This window comes from Vipera berus (assembly GCF_964194415.1).
Source record: "Vipera berus genome assembly, chromosome: 8".
Lineage (NCBI taxonomy): Eukaryota > Metazoa > Chordata > Lepidosauria > Squamata > Viperidae > Vipera > Vipera berus.
The window spans coordinates 21,244,238-21,263,875 of NC_138211.1; the positions used below are offsets into that span (position 1 = coordinate 21,244,238).

At 45.1% G+C, this 19,638-nt stretch overlaps 1 protein-coding gene across 1 annotated transcript in view; it reads left to right on the forward strand.

Annotated features, from left to right (window-relative positions):
* Window positions 1-8,582, forward strand: part of NKX6-3 (NK6 homeobox 3) — a gene marked incomplete at both ends in the record, with an annotated part of 9,601 nt that extends 1,019 nt beyond the window's left edge. The window contains 2 exons of the mRNA XM_081333954.1: window positions 4,508-4,677; window positions 8,355-8,582. Coding sequence (XP_081190080.1) covers window positions 4,508-4,677; window positions 8,355-8,582 — 398 coding nt within the window. The remainder of the gene's footprint in view (window positions 1-4,507; window positions 4,678-8,354) is intronic.
* Window positions 8,583-19,638: the final 11,056 nt, after the last annotated feature.

Sequence of the window (19,638 nt, forward strand, 5' to 3'; positions counted from 1 at the left end):
AGTTTTTGCTTCCGCTCCGTCACTCGCAGGTGACTTTTTTCATTTCTGGAGTTTTCGCCTAACCTTCCTCTTACCTCAAGTCCCTGCATTAAGTGTTGTTTCAAAATTCCGCGTCGCAAAGAGGGTTTTGTTATGTTTTTTATAATGGCCTTTTAAGTAGCCCACCGGATTAACTGGGGGAACGAAAGGGTTTCTTGAATCTTGCTGGTTTTCCTAGGCAAAGGCAGAAGTCCTCTCCATGGCAGCTGCCACCCAGGTGCCCCTTGGAATGACGGATGGTGCCAAGGAGTCCAGGCTAACTGATATGAGGCTCAATTAAGGGCTAGGAAAGAGGCAAGGAGCAACTCAGTAGAAGCAAGGACAGGGGCAAAAATTGACCCCAAGTTTTTTTATTGTGGGGAAAAGGACTCTCTCTCTCTCTCTCTCTCTCTCTCTCTCTGCCCCCCCCATTGCCTGAAGAGATGGTGGGGACCCTGGACCCCAAAACATCATTGCATTCTTGGGTAGAATCTCCTGGCCATTCAAATCATAGTAGACTGCAAGAAGAACTTGCTGGAGAAGGAGCAGGAAGATACTCCGTAATGGAATTCGTCTGGCAGAGAGACAGCAGTGGGTTCAGAAACACCCACTCCCTCCCTCCCCCCCCCCCCCGCTAACAGAGCAGGTTCCAAAGTTAGCCTCTTCTGTGCAGCCTGAGATTCCTAGAAACATGGCTGATCTCTGCAAAAATATGCACTAAGAGAAACTTCAACTATTAAAACGCCCTGTGTTGGACTGATGGAAAGGGAGAGGGACACAGCCTTAGTGGGGAAAAGGCTCACTCATTCACATGCACACACACAAACACACACACGCAAACACACACGAACCTTAATAAATGGGGCAAACTATTCAAAATTTGCCACTGCCGTCCATTTGTGGTAGAAGCATAGAAATAACGGCGTTGGAAGGAGCCTGGGAGGTCATCTAGTCCAACCCCTCTACCCTTCTAGACAGATGGTGTCCAATCTCTTCTTTAAAAGCACTCACCACTTCTGAAGGCAAGCCGTCCTTGTTGATTGTTTTAAATGTCAGGAAATTTCTCCTTAGTTCTAGCTTGCTTCTCTCCTTGATTAATTCCCATCCGCTGTTTCTTGTCTTGCCTTCTGGTACTTTGGAAAATAGGTTGACACCCACCCACCCACCCAACTTTCTGGTAGCCACTCAAATCTATCTCTGAAGCCACTGTTTCTTCCTAACATGCAGGGTTGTTGTTGAGGATAAAATAGAAGGAGGGAGGACCATTAGACTAAAACACATGAAGAACGGTTGCAGGATTTGGCTTTGGCGAGTGTAGAGAAAAGAAGGGAGATGATAGCAGTATTCCAGTATCTGAGGGGCTGCCACAAAGAGGAGGGGGGGGGTAAACTTATTTTCCAAAGCACCAAAAGGCAAGACAAGAAAACAATGGATGGAAACTGATCAAGGAGAGAAGCAACCTGGAATTAAGGAGAAACTTCCTAACACTGAGAATAATTAACCAGTGGAACAGCTTGCCTTCAGAAGTTGTGGGTGCTCCATCACTGGAGGCTTTTAAGGAGAGACTGGACAGTCACCCATCTGAACTAGTGTAGTGTCTCCTGCCTGACCAGGGGGCTGGACTAGAAGACCTTCAAGGTCCCTTCCAGCTGTATTCTGATTGATTGATGGGTTTGCTGCCTTATTTGTCAACAATCATAACGGTGGGATACAAAAGAATAAAGAAATGACACACTCACACACAAGCACACAGATGATCCAGAAAGCAGAGAATAAGGAAAGTGATTATTTTAGCCCATCAGTCTCTTGGGACACAGAAAAGGAGACACGAGGAAGCCAGAGAAATTCTCCCTGTAGGTAAGGGGAAAAAAAAATCAAAGCAAAGGTACAAGGTGTGTAAGAGCAATAGGTGCTAAACAGCAATAAAGCCAACAGTGAAAAAAAACTTCAGTTAAAGAAACAAAGAGGAACAAAGCTCAAATAAAAGAAAGAAAATTGAAGAGCTTTAGACGATAGATACCAAGATGGAGAGTGGATGGTTAGCACCACGGAAGGACATTTGGAGGGGAGGTGAAAGGGTGGGCTTCAGTTGTGGTCACCCTGCCATCTAGACTTTGTAACCCCCATCGTGGAAGACACCCCTGGTTAGCATTCTGGCCCTCTGGGCTTACTTGCTCCTTTCTTACGTCTTCGTAGCTAGTTTTGTGGGAAAGCAAGCTGATGGAAATTCAGGCCAAGCGCTTGTGCGCATGCACAGAAAGACATCTCCAGTGGTTTTTCTGTCGGAAGACAATCATCTTCCGCAATGTGAAAAATCGTCAGCGCTTGCTGTCTTCTTGCAAGTCAGGGACACAAAGCCAGGATATAAGAGTCGTTTTCCTGAAACTCCAAACCTCATCTCAGCTAGGTGTATTAAGACCTGGTGCCAGTGGGCAGGAGGCGAAGTTTTGCCCACCTTGTGAGGTTCACCTCACTTGTGGGTCCAAAGATATAATAATGGGCAGTCCTGTAATCAGGAATGCAAAACCAAATCAATCACTAACTCACAATTGTTTCTGCTGCCCCGTGTAAAGGGCAGATGAATCAGAAGTCACGCTGGTTTAGGCATGAGTGGAGGCAGGGCTCTGAGGCAGCTCCTGGCTTCATTCAGCTATATTAAAAGTAAGGGGAAATTGGTACCCAAGGCAGGGGTTGCAAATCAGTAGAGAGGGAATCAGAATTTGCTGCTTGCTTTGAATATTTCCACCGATTCAAATTTGGAAGCCAGCTAGTTAAAGCAATGCCACAGTTTCAGTCAATCCGCATGTGCACGACTAAATGTGTGTTGACAGAGTGAATTGATTTTTTTTATTTTTTATTTTAATTCCATTTATATCCCGCCCTTCTCCGAAGACTCAGGGCGGCTTACAAGTTTAGCAGTAGCCTTCATTCTATGTATATGCCTGCTTATTAGGGCTTTCACACACACCCCAAGCGGCATTATTACAAAGTCAGCTTAATTGCCCCCAACAATCTGGGTCCTCATTTTACCTACCTGGGAAGGATGGAAGGCTGAGTCAACCTTGAGCCTGGTGGGACTCGAACCTGCACTAATTGCAGGCAGCTGGTGTTTAGAGGCATTGGCTTCAGTTGATTCGGAAAGTCGATTCGAAGAGGCAAATGGACAGAGCTGCTTTCAGGTCTGCAGATGGTAGTGTCCCACGGCCCTAGCTGGAGCCCCCTTTCCTTCCTTGGCGAGAGATCCAGGCTCCTGTGTGTGTGAGCTTTTCAGGAAGCGCCTGGCGTTTCAGCTGGGTATCCCAGAGGTGGCACTACAGACCCCAGGGCATAAGTGCTGAGGTCTTGCAGCTTAATCCATATGTGAAGGGAAAGGCTGAAATTGGCCCCAGTGTAAAAAATGTCCCCTCATTGAGAAAACTAGATGCTCTGAGAAAAGATGATTTTAAAAAAAAGCTCTGTGTTGTTTTTTTTAAAATGAAGGTATATTGACTTCTGGAAACTCAGCTGGGGCAATCCGTAATATGCAAGTGAGAGACTGGATTAAAATATTTTCTCCCAACAATACCAAGGCAACAAATGAAAAGAAGGTTTGGGGTAGGTGGTAATTTGGACCACTGTACTTCAGAATCTCTTCTGTTCTCCAAACACCCTTATTCCAGATTTACACACACACACACACACACACACACAAACACACACGGCTATTTTAAAATGCGCACAGAGAGATGGGAAAATGCATTTTGGTTTGAACTTATTTCGTGTGACTGCGGGCAGGCAGAGGTGAAGTTGGTTGTTTGCAAGGCCCTGCCAAAAGAGGATTTTGGGGGCAGGCATCCGGGGGTCTCAACGACTGTGAGCAGGTCTTGGTTAGCACCTTCCCATCTAAAGGTGGGCTTGTGGGAAGACGATGGAAGTCTGGCCTACTCAACATCAATTAAGCTCGGCTTCCTTTCGTTTCCACGTGGAGACCGCTTCCGGATTTTGTGCTCGAGGTGGGAAAAAAATGAAACTTTGATTTTGGGATGTACGTAGATCGATTTGTTGCTATAGAAAAAGCTAGTTTATACTACTTGGGAAAAGTAAAAAGTGGAGGTCCGATCTTTACTGCAACAGAGCAAGTCGGAAGTCAATGCTCTTCTCTCTTTCTCCTCTCCCTCACTTCTTTTCCCCTTTTCCTTCCCGGCTGGGTCCTACTATCTGGGTTGTGTTTTTTTGGGGATTTTGTATTTTATTTTGTAATACAATAAAATGGTATAATAAAAAAAATGGGATACAAAGAATTTGGGATCAAAACCAATAAAAGTAAGTGGAAGTGATATTAAAAAAAATTCAGCTCAGCTTCCATCAATGTCCAGCGTTGGGAAATATGACATTCTAGACCGTTGCCGTGCCCAGAAGCTGGGGTTCAAAAGATTAGTTGGCTTTGGGTGCTTTCCTGGGGAAGCCAGATGCCAGTCAGTGACCATGCTGCCCGTCTCCCTCCACACAGCTGCCGGGCACGTAGTTGACGGCCTCCACAAGAAGAAACACACACGGCCGACCTTCACAGGACACCAGATCTTTGCCCTGGAGAAAACGTTTGAGCAGACCAAATACTTGGCTGGGCCTGAGCGGGCACGACTGGCATATTCCCTGGGCATGAGTGAATCCCAGGTCAAGGTGAGTTTCCCATACCTGAACTTTGGAGCACGGGGCTTGTAGGCCCTCAGTGGTGATGACAACCACAAATGGGGTGCTGTCCGGTCTACAGGGCCAAGGGTTGGTAAAAGTCAGTTTCATAGATAATCCACCCTCTAAGCCTAATGGGTTAGCAGGACCCAAATGATCCATCTTGAATTGAAAGCCATAATTTGGAGAAGTGACTATTGGCAACTTATTTAAATTCCAAAGATCATTGTGGAGAACTGAAGGGTTGTTGGTTCATGATGATGCGATGTTCAGATCCATTCCCCAAATATCCAGTTGCTGGCTAATGGCAAAGGAGTATAAATATAGATGTCGTAGGTATAGTTGGGATGTCTTTATTCGTATTAGCAATGCTGTGTGTGCACGAGTCCTCAATGTTTTATGGAAAGGGATCTTGGAGTCTTTTCCCAGAAAGATACCAGGGGAGTTTGTGGAACTCTGCAGAGTATCTGACCTCCTGTGGGGCCTCTGAGCTCCTCAGGAGGTTTGAAAATATCTCTCAAAGTCTTCTCACAAAATGACTGCCAGGAAGTGGGGTGGTTTCATCTCTCTCCCCCCAGTAGCTGCTAGAGTAAAAGGTAAAGGTAAAGGTTCCCCCGCACATGCATGCTAGTCGTTTCCGACTCTAGGGGCCGGTGCTCATCTCCGTTTCAAAGCCGAAGAGCCAGTGCTTGTCCGAGGACGTCTCCGTGGTCATGTGGCCGACATGACTAGACGCCAAAGGCGCATGGAACGCTGTTACCTTCCCACCGGAGTGGTCCCTATTTTTCTACTTGCATTTTTTATGTGCTTTCGAACTGCTAGGTTGGCAGAAGCTGGGACGAGTAACAGGCGCTCACTCTGTTACGCGGCACTCGGGATTCGACCCACCAAACTGCCGACCTTCTGATCGACAAGCTCAGCGTCCTAACCCACTGAGCCACCACGTCCCTAGCTGCTAGAGTAGGCAGGGCTAATTACAGCTCATTTTTTTTAAATCAAAAGTCAGGCTGATTGTATTATTGCTTGTCACTCCTTCAAGGGCTCTCAGATGTTTCCTACTCTCAGCTCACATCTGGTTTGAAAACGAAGCATCTACTCGCCCTGTTAGTCTCCAAGGGTTTACATGAGGTGATAGAGATACCAGAAATGTCTTGAAATTAAAATCAGTGCTAAAGGCTGATGCTTTGCTCTCTTAGCACATTGGCATTCCATGAAAAATCTCTCTCTCTTTCACTCCATCCATCCATCCATCCATCCATCCATCCATCCATCCATCCATCCATCATCTATTCGGAGTGCATACAAAGCACCTATTTTCAAATTCTGAAAGCAGTTGCATCTTGTTTTAGAAGTATGTGTCTACTTTGGAAGCTGCTTCTTTTTATCTCTGACTTAAAAACAGCTGCTCTGCAGGAGTCACACATATTCTGAGACAGCTCTTTTGAAGGATTTTTACACCTTATCTATTCGTATGCCTGTCTATATCATTTATCATTTCTCTCTCCTTTATCTCTATAATCTCTCTCTCTCTCTCTTATCTATCTGTCTTTATCTTTCTATATCTATCTATCTATCTTTCTATCTCTATCTTATCTATCTATCATCTATCATCAATCTCTATCATCTATCATTATCATCTATTTATCCATATATCACCTGTCACCATCATCTCTCTATCATCATCTATCATCTCTATCATCTCTCATTTATCATCTTTCACCTTTCTCTCTGTCTGATCTATCATCTGCCATTATCTATTAGTGTTCTCTGTATAATCTATTATTTCTATCATCATCTATCATCTTTCTCTTTATATCAACCATCTATCAACCTAGAACGTAGTAGGTACCATGAAAAGTGTGCATGGGTATCTAATTGGCAGGGGCAATATAGTGCCCATCCTGTCTTGGAATCAAAACAGAACTCACACATTCAATTATGTCCATTTCCTCATCTGAAAAGGTTATGGAGTTATTTCAGACTCCTGATTGCCCTAGACATGTCAATTAAAGACATAGACATTATGACATCTGCTATATAATTTTGTCATCATTACTTTTCTACCAAATGGTAAAATTAAAGACATCCAACCCAAAGGACTCTCTTTTGCTTTTAGCGTTGCCAACTTGCCATGAGCAGAAAGTGGATCTTCCTGCCAAAAAGCTAGCCACTTCCGAGTCAAGTTCGGCCTGGGCCAGAATCCTCCTACTAACCAAGCTGCCTGTTTATTTTTCTAATACTCTAATAATGCTTCCTATCAAAACGAGAGCTGCCTATCCTGTATGTAACAGATTGACAGGTTGACTTTGGATCTGAAGTAGGATCTGAAGAACTGAAGTGTTGAGGGCAACCAGGCCCAGTCTGACCTTCTCTACATCTGCTAGGGCAGGGGTAGGCAACCTTGGCTCTTTTATGACTCGTGGACTTCAACTCCCAGAATTCCTGAGTCCACGAGTCATAAAAGAGCCAAGGTTGCCTACCCCTGTGCTAGGGGAACATCTTGTTGAGTTTCCAGCAAACTCTCTAGCTTTGAATATCCTGACAGGAAATTCAGAGGCTGAGAGTCCTTTCCAGAGATGTCTTCAGGGATGCGGTCAAAAAAGTCAAGATGGCAGTCATGTTCACACAGTTGGAGCCCTGTTGTTTTTTTTTAACGTGACACACATAAAATGACCCCATCCCTGTGCACTCTGCTGGTCTTGTTATATTTGGAAAGGGTCAAGCCAGAAATGGCTCTTTCAAAGTTCAAGAGTTAATAGCTTTGATGTCTTGGCTACTTGCTTTTGAACCTTGTTCTTTCTTCCTCAGGGAGTCCTCAGGGAGAAGGGCGGTATAGAAATATTATTAAATTAAATTAAAAATTCCTCTCTCTCTCTCTCTTTTTTTTTTTTGCAAAAATGAATGTGGCTATGGATTGCCTCTAAATTAATAATTAAAAACTATTGCCCAGCTCAACAACCCATTAATACAGTCACCCCTTTGGAGCACGCTCAGTCAATTCATCTGGCAAGCTTGTCAGTGGGTTAATTATGTGATTAAATCTTCATATCTATGAGCAGAAATTAATTGTTGGTTCTGAAGGGAGGGGGAAACAGACTTTGGGCTTCAAATAACACATGCATCGCTGCCTCAGAGAATGAAACCTTCTTCCATGAGAGAACAAGGAAAACATTTTTTTTTAAAAAAAATGTGTGTTTTTTTTAAAAAAAAGACTGTGGCCCAGTGAAGTGAAAAACATTTCTTGCCGTTTTACTTTGGCCCTCGAAAGGCTTTGAACCAAGTGATCAAATCAATTAACTGTCTGGAGCATGTAGCCAGAGAGTCAGTCAAGGGCACAACATTCTGCCAGAACTTTGTGATCCGAGGTTCAGTGGCAACCACAGCGGGAAGTCTGCTAAATTTGTCTTCCTGATAGCCCCCACTCTAGTTCCTCCCTCTCCCTGACAACAGTCCCCCCCACTTTCTGTTTCCTCCCCCAATGGCAGTCTCCCTGGGAAAGGTCAACCACATTGGCCCAACAGTTGAACTAACTGTTGGTCAAGCCTGGGCCAAGGGCCATAGTTGTCTGACAGGCTGTAGGGTGCCCACCCCGAGTCCATATCTAGGCCAGGTTCTTGCCATCCAAGGATCCCTGATGGCCTTGCCTCCCTTCCCCCACCCCTTCCCAGGTGTGGTTCCAGAATCGGCGCACCAAGTGGAGGAAGAAGAGTTCCCTGGAGCCCTCCTCCTCCTCCCCACGAGCAGGAGCTGGACCAGGAGAGCGCGCCATCTCTGATGAGGATGATGAGTACAACAAGCCCTTGGACCCAGACTCCGATGACGAGAAGATACGTCTCCTGTTGCGCAAACACCGGGCCACCTTCTCTGTCCTGGGTCTTGGCTCCCACAGTGGCTGAGAAGGGCTGGATTTGATGGTGCCTGCAGCTTCCAAGGGGTGGGGGCTGGATTCAGCAGGCTGGACCTGCAGGTGTCCATGGTGGTGGGGGGAGGCCTTTCTCAAAAGTAGGACACAGAGGTTCCAGTTCTGGACTTGGTGCAGATGAGTAGCTGCCGTGGCTGCATGCAAGTCTGGGGCAGGGCGCCCAAGGAAGAAGCCAGCTAGTATCCAGCTTGCCCCTTGGACCCAAGGCTTGCCTGCAGCCTTCTGTTCAACTGGGAAAGGGATGTGCTTTCATTTGTCACTGCATTTTTCACAATAGTAATACCAATGGGCGAAATGTTTCAAACAACCTGCAAAATGGCTCCAAAGATTTACAAGGAAAGCATGTTGGGGACGTCACAGGCATCCATCAGCTCCGAGGTCCTTTTATAGCTTCTTCTCCCTGGTTGAAACTGAACCATGTTGGAAATTTTGCAGGGATTTGGGGGTGTTTTTGGGGGGACGGAGAAGGAAAGTTGGAAGAAAAGGGGGTGCTTCTAGTGGTGCTTCTAATTTTTTGTTTATAATGCATCCAGTATGTTTCATCCACCTATTTTTACAAGAGGGTCTAGATCAGTGTTTTCCAGCTTTGGTCCCTTGAAGAAATGTGGACTTCGATTCCCAGAGATTCCCCAGATAGCTAAGCTGTCTGGGGAATTCTGGGAGTTGAGGTCTACACCTCTTCAAGGGATTAAGGTTGGGAAACACTGGTCCAGATAATTCTGCCCTCCATTTGTCAGAACCTTTTCCTGCTTCTTCTCCCACAGTGTTCCTTTCCAAGGATAATGCATAGAGAATAGACCGAATACCTGCAATTGTCTGCAATTGTCCCTAACTACCACTCTTAAAATTTCTCCGCAGTCTCCCGGGGTTGGGCAGCCAATCAATTTAAGTCAACCAACCGAGAAATAACTTCAGTTATAAAGAAGAAGGCCTCTGAAGGGTTCATCCTCATCACTAAGTCATGTGGTTTTATCCACCCACCCCTCAATGAAGACAGTTGGAGGGAAGGGGAGGGACTCAAAACAGTCAGCCTGTGGTCATGAGCCAAGCCCACTCCTTTTGAAGTGTACTGTACATATGACTCGTATTGGGGAAAAAGGGGCAGCACTTTAATCATTGCCGACCAGAGTTGCTTTGGCTACTGAGATGGATGGCATGTAAATTTAATACGTGAAATGAAAGAAAACAAATAAATTGCATGCTGGCAAATGCCTCCCTGATTGGAAGGGAAGGGTTGAACTATGGGGTCTTTGGTGGTCTCTGAGCTTGGTGGTTTTCTTGCAGATGTTTCATTACCCAACTAGGGAACATCATCAGTACCAGGAGGGAATGGACTTGGCTCTTTGTGGCCTGCCCTGTCAGTGTCAGTGTTTCTTGGTGGTCTCTTCATTAGGTTGTTTTTTTTTAAGTGTTAGCTTGTTTGTCTGAGTTGTTGTATCCTTGATTGGGGTAACTGTTTACTTTTGGATTGTTAAGTCTCGTATTAATCTTGAAGCTAATCTCTGCTTATCTGGATGTCGGTTGCTGGCAAGGAGGGCTTGTGGTCTTTTAGCTTTTTGATTGTCTCTTTTGAATGGTGTGTAGATGTTGTTTATGTGCCTGTTGATAGCTGATTTGTCTGAGGGCCAGGCTTCCTGGAATTCTCTAGCGTTTTTGGACTTAGCTGGGTTTAAAGTTGCTCATAGTTTCTCAATTCAGCTGCAGTGAACACCCAGATAAGCAGAGATTCATTACTCCAGTCAAGGAGCTACCAACTCAGACACTCAGACAGCCTTGAAATCACCAAGAAGACTCCACCAACAAGGGACAATGACAGGGCAAGCCACTTGTGTATGAACAGGGATCAAACCCCACTCACTGCTAGCACTGGTGATGTTACCTAATTGGGTAATGAAATATTTGGAGAGAAAAAACAACCAACCAAGCTTAGAAAGCACCGAAGACTCAAAACATTTTTTTGACCTCCCCTTGCAAACATTCCTGCTGGAGATGAACTCAATAAATGAAGATGAAGAATAGCCCCAAATCAGAGCACTTTACTTAGCTTCATTCTTTTGCTATTTTCTCAGAGGAGGCAAAATGGCTTCTCCAATTGTTTGCAATTTTGCCGAAGTTCTTTATAATGCAGTAATTATAGAATTGCTTTTAATAAGAAATAAACTGCAATTCCCAGGTTAGAGGAATGGCATAAAGTAACTAATATAGACTTGTAACATACTTGTAGAATGGATAAATGAAAATCTAGCAGCTTCGCTAGAATAATTCTGACAAATGCAATTTCTATGCCAGGAGTTTGATGACAGAGGAAAGCATGCCTGCAACTTGGCTTTAAAAAATCTGATTTAAAAATAGGCACCAAATTCTAGATCTGTAGTCTTAAGATTCAACGCAATCCTTCCCCAACACCTTCCCTATGATTCAGGATGCATTTCACTCTATCCATCCACTGGGGATGGGGGTGGGTTTCTTTCCAGATGTTGCTTTTTGGGGTTTCATTGGTGTAACTCCGTTTTTCCAATTTGCACTTGCTGTCGGAAGAGTATGGAAATTGCTCCCGTGCAACCGGAGAGAAACAGAAATGGAAAAAGAATCACATTTCTTTTCGTTTCATTCCAGTGTGTTCTCTTTTGGTTTCATTTATTTTCAAGAGCTACTTTGGGATAGGTTTGTTGGATGTGGTATATTCTGCTGACCTTGAGAATCCAAAAGATGCGTCATTTGATCCCGGGAAAGGAAGAGCATTTAACTCTTCTCACTTGCCTATTTTTTTTAACCTGTTTCCCAGCCTCAGAGAGAATGGGAATCGAGAAGTTCTGGCAGGTGAAATGCAGTTAGAGAAGGAAACGCCAGAGAGGCTAATTTGTGGATGGAGAAAGGGCTGGACACCTGGGCATCCGTGCCCACGAGATGGGAATCCGATTTTGCAAAGCTGAAACCCACTTCTCTGCCCTTCCTTAGCTATCAACAAAATTCACAAGGCTTCTGAGTTGTGTGATGCAGCCCTGTTTTTGAAAATTAAAACAGGGAAAAAAACTGTACAAAAATACATATATTTATGAAAAGCATGACAGAGTTCACAACACATGTGCACAATCATCTTCAGAGAAATGGGCACTCAGTGTATGCAGTGTAAGTGCAAGCTTTTTTTAAAAAAAAAATACGTTCCTTTGCTTGATGTACTGTAGTTGTAAAAATGAATCTCTCCTGTTTGCCAAAAGGAAGAGACTCCAAGCGGTGGATTCCCATAAATGGGGAACGAAACGTAACAGATTCATTCATCCCTTCTGTTCCGTCTTCTTAAAAATGCGGCAGGGCATCCCCAAAGGCTCGGAGCAATAGATAGAAACCTTGCTATTTCTCACCTTCAAGCCGTGATAGTTTGGAAGACTTTCAGACCGTGTGGTTTGCCCTCCAGGAGATGAACGCCCAGAGCCCGGAGAGATAAGAGGAAGATATCAAAGTTTATCTTGGTTCCTCCTGCCAAAGGTGACTCAAAAGCCTCTATATTGGAAGAAGAGGGAGGTCCCCTAATCATCCAGAGCTTCACTTGTTCCCTGTCTGTCGTTGTGGGCGCATTTGTGTGTCGTTTGAGCTAAATCTGACATTCTTTTTCTTCTCAGAGCTAACTATTCTCGCCTCTGTGAGCTGTATTGGAAAGGATAGAATGCTGGGGGTGCCCTATAGAGAGGCTTTTGCAGCTTAAAGTCAGGACAAAACGTCCTTTGGTAAGGAAGAATCTGCAAAACTGGGGAACAGCATAAAATCACACTGAATAATCCAGGAGTTTCTCCTTAATCCCCACTGCTCTGCCCGGCTTGGCTACAGTTCTTCGGAGCCCTTGGCGTGGGTGGGCACATGCCTGGCGATGGAGGGAGAGAGGGTGGAGTGCATGGGAAGATGGATGTGCTGGGTGGGGTGGGGTGGGCAGAATAAGCTGTACATACCAGTGCCAGTCAAATTCCTCAATAAAAAAAGCATAACCGTGATGTGCTTCTGGTGTTGTTTCTTTCACACGGAAGAGACGAGGAGAGGAATGGCAGCTAAGGGGAGAATCCACAGGAGTGTGTTTGTGTGATCTCAAATCATGTTGGCTTTGCTCAGGGAAGGAAAGAAGGGGAAAGAGAAAAGGGAGGAAAGGAGGGAGGGAGAGAGGGAAGAAGGAAAGAAGAAGGGAGGATGAAAGGAAAAAGGAGGGAAGGAAGAAGGAAGGGAAGGAGGGAGGAAGGAAGGGAAAGAGGAAGGAAGGAAGGAAGGAAGGAAGGAAGGAAGGAAGGAAGGAAGGAAGGAAAGAAGGAAAGAGAGAGGCAAGGAAGGAAGGGAGAGAGGGAAGGAAGGAAGGAGGAAGGAAATAAAAAGGAGGGAAGGAAAAAAAGAGGGAGGGAGGGAGGAAGGAAGGAAGGAAGGAAGGAAGGAAGGAAGGAAGGAAGGAAGGAAGGAAGGAAGGAAGGAAGGAAGAGACAACTTTCATAGCAATTAAGGTGCTGGCCTAAAAACCAGTTAATTCTGGTCCCGCCATGAGTAAGACATTCTGGCTGGGAAGGTTTGGGCTGGTCCCTCTCTCGCAGCCCAACAAACCTCACAGGGCTGTTATTGCAGGGAAAATAGAAGAAGGTAGGAGTATTAGATAACTTCGTCGCCTTGAATGATTTACAAAAATGATAAAGGCAGGATAAGAATCTATTAAATAAATAATATGAAATGACAAAAGGGCGATAGATAAAATATGGTGTCATCTCCACCGTGGTCACTCTGTGTGCCACAGTAATGACAGAGTTAATTGTTTTAGTTGTCAGTGGGTGACAGAACCTGGGAAAGATTGTCTAGTTTTGAAGGAAGTTAAGCAAAGTTGGCCCTGGTTAGAACTTGGGAGACTGTTGGAAAATGCCTGGGCTGTGGAATAGGCTGGAAAATAGACAAATCATTCTGGAACCAGGCAATGGCAAAAGACTTGGAAGTGTTACCAAAAAAATAATATGGCTATCTCCATGTTATCACCAGGGATTGAGCCCAACTCAAGGGAAGCTTTATTTAGAACAGGGTTCGTCAACCTGGGTGACTTTAGGATATGTGGACTTCAATTCCCAGAATTCCCCAGCCAGTGTGATCCACACATTTTAAAGTGGCCAAGGTCATCAAACCCTGATTTGGATCAACCTTCCCCAACTTGTCGGACTTCCAGATTTTGGAATTGGGTGGGTGGGCAAAAAATACCAGAATAATGTTATAATCTCAAAATCCTTCATCCTGCTCACCCTCCTCCGCCTCCCCCCTCCCCAACCCCCCACTCCCCTCCCCTCCCCCCTCCCCGACTTCCCAGAGCTGAATACAGGGTATAATAATGTAAACAAGCATAATCTAAAATATGTTGCATTTATATTAAGTGGGTTGCATGTTTCTACTTTCGGGTCCCCTTTGATCCTTTTAATATCAGTTTTAATCAGTTAAATTTTATTACTTAAGGTCATCCCATTTCAGTTTTATGCATAGCAGCTCCGTGTGTGTGTGTGTGTGTGTGTGTGTGTGTGTGTATCTCAGAATAACAGAGTGGGAAGGGACCTTGGAGGTCTTCTAGTCCAACCCCCTGCTCAAGTAGGAGACCCTGTACCATTTTAGACAAATGGTTGTCCAGTCTCTTCTTAAAAGCCTCCAGCGTGGAGCACCCACAACTTCTGGAGGCAAATCGTTCTTACTAATTTCTCCTTAGAGATAGGTTGCAATAGCTTAACCTCCTCGTCTTTGCAGCAGCCCCTCAAATATGGGAACACTGCTATCGTGTCACCCCTCGTCCTTCTCTTCATTAAACTAGACATACCCAGTTCTTGCAACCGTTCTTCATACGTTTGAGCCTTCAGCCCCCCCAATCTTCTTTGTTGCTCTTCTCTGCACTCTTTCCAGAGTCTCAACATCTTCGTTATATTGTGGTGACCAAAACTGGATGCAGTATTCCAGGTGTGGCCTTACCAAGGCCTATGTGATTATTTCTACAGAAATTGCTACAGAAGGGAGTGATTAATATTAGAGGATTTAAAATTACGGTGGTGGGGACAACATCACCCCTGCGACTGTCACTCTAGTGATTCTGTAAAGTGTTTTTTTTTTAATGTAAAGGAGCTAAGCATGTTTTTGGATCCTTTCCCACATGAAATGCTAACATTTCTTCTCTTATTTATTGATGAGATTAACACCTCCAAGGATTCCGCGTCCCCATATAGCTTGACTGGGGTTTTTAGGAAATCAAAACGATGGGTGGGGGTTTTTCTTTTGTGCCCAGGGGAAAAACAGATAAATTGGGATGAAAGACAGCGTCGAAGAAATTCTCTCTTAGATCTGGAGTCTTCAACTGAGCTGTTTCTATTTGTTGTAACCCAATTCTTCTTGTAGCTGGGAAAAAGAGGGAATTTCTTTGCCTCGGCCCTTGTACTTTCTTGAGTCTTGCAAGAACACGCCATGTCAGTTCAAAAGTCGCTCATTAGGCCTCTTGCTGGAACATATTAGCACACAATCAATCTCAATTTATCTTGGGCCCGACCAGCAAACACCTATTGAGCTGTCAAAGGGGCAGAATTGATGCTGTGTCAATAGCTCCTGTTTGCTCCCATTTCTGTCCTTCTGGCCAGACTGTGGGAGGCTCTGAGTGTACTTGGGTCACATGCTGAAGTCCAAAGGGCTGGGTCCTGAGCTCCGGTTCCAAGATTAGAGCCCTCGGTAAGCAGGGCTGCTACAAAACCCAGACCAGAAGTTGGAGAAAGCAAGCGGATGGGAAGAAAAATGTGGTGAGGTATCTAGATCAAAGGATCTAGATCAGGGGTCCCCAATGCTTGGTCTCTGGACCGCCACTGGGCCACAGCATGCCAGAAACCAGTCTGGGCAAACAAGTGAAGCTCATCTGCAGGAGACAGGCTGCACGCAAAACCAAGCCCATTCCGGTCGGTGGAAAAACCTCTCTCCAAGAAACCGGTCCCTGGTGCAAAAAAGGTTGGGGGCCGCTGATCTAGACAATCTTTTGTTGAAACCGTTGGTTTGTTGAAAGTGACTGACTCAGAGTTCCTGAAGTTCCTTCAAACCTTCTTTCGGAGGTTTTAGGGCGTTTACCTTGGAGACTTTTCTATCTGTGCACTTAATAAAGAAATGTTATAGTTCATATTAGACATAAAATTCAATGGAACCAGCAAATGTCTGCTAATCTCTCACCCTATCGCTCTCGTCTCTCTCTCTCTCACACACACACACACATGCTCTCTCTCTCGGCTTACAATCAATTGATTAGTGACTGTTCAAAATTATGACACCACCGGAAAAAATGACATGACTGTTTTTCACACTTATGACCATTGCAGCATCCCCGTGATCACACAATCAAAATTCAGACGCTTGCCAACCAACTCGTATTTATGACGGTCGCAGCGTCCTGGGGTCACATGATCCCCTTTTGTGATCTTCTGACAAGCAAAGTCAATGGGGAAGCCAGATTCACTTAACAACCGTGTTCCTAAATGAACAACTGTCGTGATTCACTTAAGAACTGGGACAAGGAAGGTTGTAAAATGGGGCAGAGTTCACTAAACAAGCCTTTCACTTAGCAACAGAAATGTTGGGTTCAGCTGTGGTCATAAGTCAAAGACTATCTGCATAAAATCTTCTCTCTCTCTCTCTCCCCGCCATCTCTCCCTCTCTTTTTATGTACTAAAAAAACTACCTTTTTAGCACATTCTACAAAAGGATTTGCTTTATTAAAATGCACACACACAAAAGAATACATCAGCAGCCTGTATATTCTGAAAAATAGAAAAACAAATCTAGATAACTTGATTGGTACCGCCTTTTGATCATCCTTAAAGTTTCCATTTTTTCATGTCAACATTTAATTGTACTGGGGAAGGGAGGGAAGAAGTCTTTTTTTCTTTTTTTGTAAACCAATTAAAGCCCTGTCCTTCTTTATCAGACCCAAACTGAGTTTGAAGCAAGGTGGAAAGCACAGGGGGAAAAACATGCAGGATAACATCTTGATGATAAAATCGCAATGTTGCCTTGTACAAAATGGAACTTGATGGAGTTCAGAGGTTCCGCCTTCCACTTTCCTACATTTGTTGAGGAGCCTGCAGTTTCTGCTTTGTTTAGCAACTGGGAAAAAGTCCCCCCCCCAGATTAGTATATGAGCATATTTCTACCCAGCAACAAAATCAAAAGTCTTTGTATGAGCACATCCTGTTTTCCCTAGAACTCTAAGTGATGCACGGCCATTTGTAGAAGATTTTCTTGCAACGGGGTCCCTTTTTCAAGATCATAGTTCCTGGCGGAATCTACCTTTGAGGGAACAAGAAATGAGATAGCTAACCCCCCCCCTCTGTCCCCTGGGGTGAGACCAGCCATGACTCCATCCCAGAGTGCATCGGTGGCAGCTGGCTGGAAGCAAACACAGCTGCAATATCTGGAGAGCAGGAAAATCAATGGGAGATAAGGTCCATCAGGCAGCAATTAATAAACTAGCCAAGGGCAACAGTGGAAGCGTTGGGATAAGTTGCCCATCACTAAACTTGCTTTCGTGACTCTTTTCTTCCAAGCTAGAAGGTCAATCCCATCTCGGTCCATGTCATCACCCTGGGATGTCAGCAGGAAGGAGGTTAAAAATAGACTAAAAGTGATGGCTTGTAGGCCTGTGCTCCAAGCCACGCCACAAACGTTGCAGGGCTTTGGCCACCTGATTGCGACCAACATCTGGATTTTGTTGACTGTGGATTCCCCTGTTATCAACCTGGTCTTTTGAAAATGGTAGACATTCTAATACAGAATGGCAAATATGGGTTATATTTTTTGACCATACACAGTTGGACACGGTCCTTAGTGGCCCAGTTTTTTGGATCCAGTTCCATGATACGCCCTTACTTTTAGAAGCTGGAAAGGAGCTTGGAGGTCTTCTAATCAACCCCGTGCCCAAGGCAGGAGACCTTATCGTCCAATGTCTTCTTGAAGACCTCCAGTGATGAAGCACCCACAACTCCAGGAGGCAAGCTGTTTATTGACTAATTGTTCTCAATGTTAAGAAATTTCTCCTTATTTCCTGGTTGGATCTCTCTCTGACAAGCTTCTATCCATTGCTTCTTATCCTGCCCTCAGGTCCTTTCGAGAATAAATCAAGCCCATCTTCTCTGTGATTGCTCCTCAAGCACCGGCTAAAAGCTATTATGTTCCCCCTAAACCTTCTCTTCAATAGGCTAGCTAGACACACCTAGTTGCCTTAACTGTTCATCATACAATTTAGCCTCCAGTCCCCTAATCACCTTTGTTCTTCTTCTCTGCACTCTTTCGAGAGTCTCAGCATCTTTTTTGTATCATGGCAACCAGAACCCCACGTGATATTCCACATGTGGCCTTATCAGGGCCATATAGAGTGGTACTATTTAATGAGATCCCTCTATGATCTCCTCAACCAGTTGTTGATCATGATGGCACTGATAGCTATGACAAGGTTTGATTGCCTGCTCTGACTGAAGACAAGTTGCAGCCAGAACTTAAGCCAGGGGTAGGAGCTGTTTCACCCTGTATCCACCATTTTAGTCAATCTCAGATTGAGGGAAGAGGGGAGGATTAGCAGTGCTGGCAAGGGATATAAGCCTCAAACAAGGGCACGGACACTCCACGTTAGCTGCATGGACAACATTGCAATTAAGAGACACATTCAAGGGAAATAATGGACTACACTAAAGGTAAAGGTAAAGGTTCCCCGCACAGGCATGCTAGTCGTTTCCAACTCTAGGGGCCGGTGCTCATCTCCGTTTCAAAGCTGAAGAGCCAGCGCTTGACCAAGGACGTCTCCGTGGTCATGTGGCCGGCATGACTAGATGCCAAAGGCGCACGGAACTTTGTTACCTTCCCACCGTAGTGGTCCCTATTTTTCTACTTGCATTTTTACGTGCTTTCAAACTGCTAGGTTGGCAGAAGCTGGGATGAGTAACAGGCGCTCACTCTGTTATGCGGCACTCGGGATTTGACCCGCCAAACTGCCAACCTTCTGATTAACAAGCTCAGCGTCCTAACCCACTGAGCCACCGCTGAACTACACTACAAGGCTGCAAAAAAGAATGAGATATAGGCCAGGAAGATTTTGAAAAGTAGAATGAGTTTGAGGCTTCGTATAGGGAACAGAATTGTTCTAGATTTCTATTTCAGTAGAAAGATTTAATAGAATTTCATAGCCTTCCTTCCTTTCACCCTCCCTCCCTCCCTTTCCTCCCTCCCCCTTTTTCCTTCCTTCCTTCCTTCCTTCCTCCCTCCTCCTCCTCCCCTCCCTCCCTCCCTCCCTTTCCTCCCTCCCCCTTTTTCCTTCCTTCCTTCCTTCCTTCCTTCCTTCCTTCCTTCCTTCCTTCCTTCCTTCCTTCCTTCCTTCCCTTCCTTCCTTCCTTCTGCTACAATTGAAATCTGAAAGCAAATGCAAGCTTTTTAACCATCTAATTTGATTAAAGGTTTCGCTGGGTTTGTGCACAATGCTAATACAGAACAGAAGTAGAACAAACCTTGGGGGGTCTTCTCCTCTGAAATGACTCAAATCCCCAGCATGCAAGGAAGTCAAATGTAATCGTCTCAGGTTTCCCTTTAGAGCAGGGGTCTTCAAACTTGGCCCTTGGATGACTTGTGGACTTCAACTCCCAGAATTCCTCAGCCAGGCACATCTGGAAGTTGAAGTCCACAAGTCATCCAAGGGCCAAGTTTGAAGACCCCTGCTTTAGATGCTGTTGACAAAGGCCCAGTCCTGACTTGCCTGAGTCCTTAAGAGGAAAGCTGCTGGCAAGCCAGTCCTTGAGGATTTCAGAGGCGAGGCAGCTTCTGGCTGTAATGGTGGTCAGGGTCTTGCCAACTTCCCCACTTCCCTGGCGCAGTTCCTTTATCTCAGCCGTCTTCTGGCTCACCTTGGACCTCTCATGCCGACGGAATATGTTTTTGACATTTTCTAAGCTGTTTGGCGTAGCTGACAATTTTTAATGTACTAACTGCCTGGTTCAGTGAGCTGATTAATTGGTGCAGGGGAGATCAAT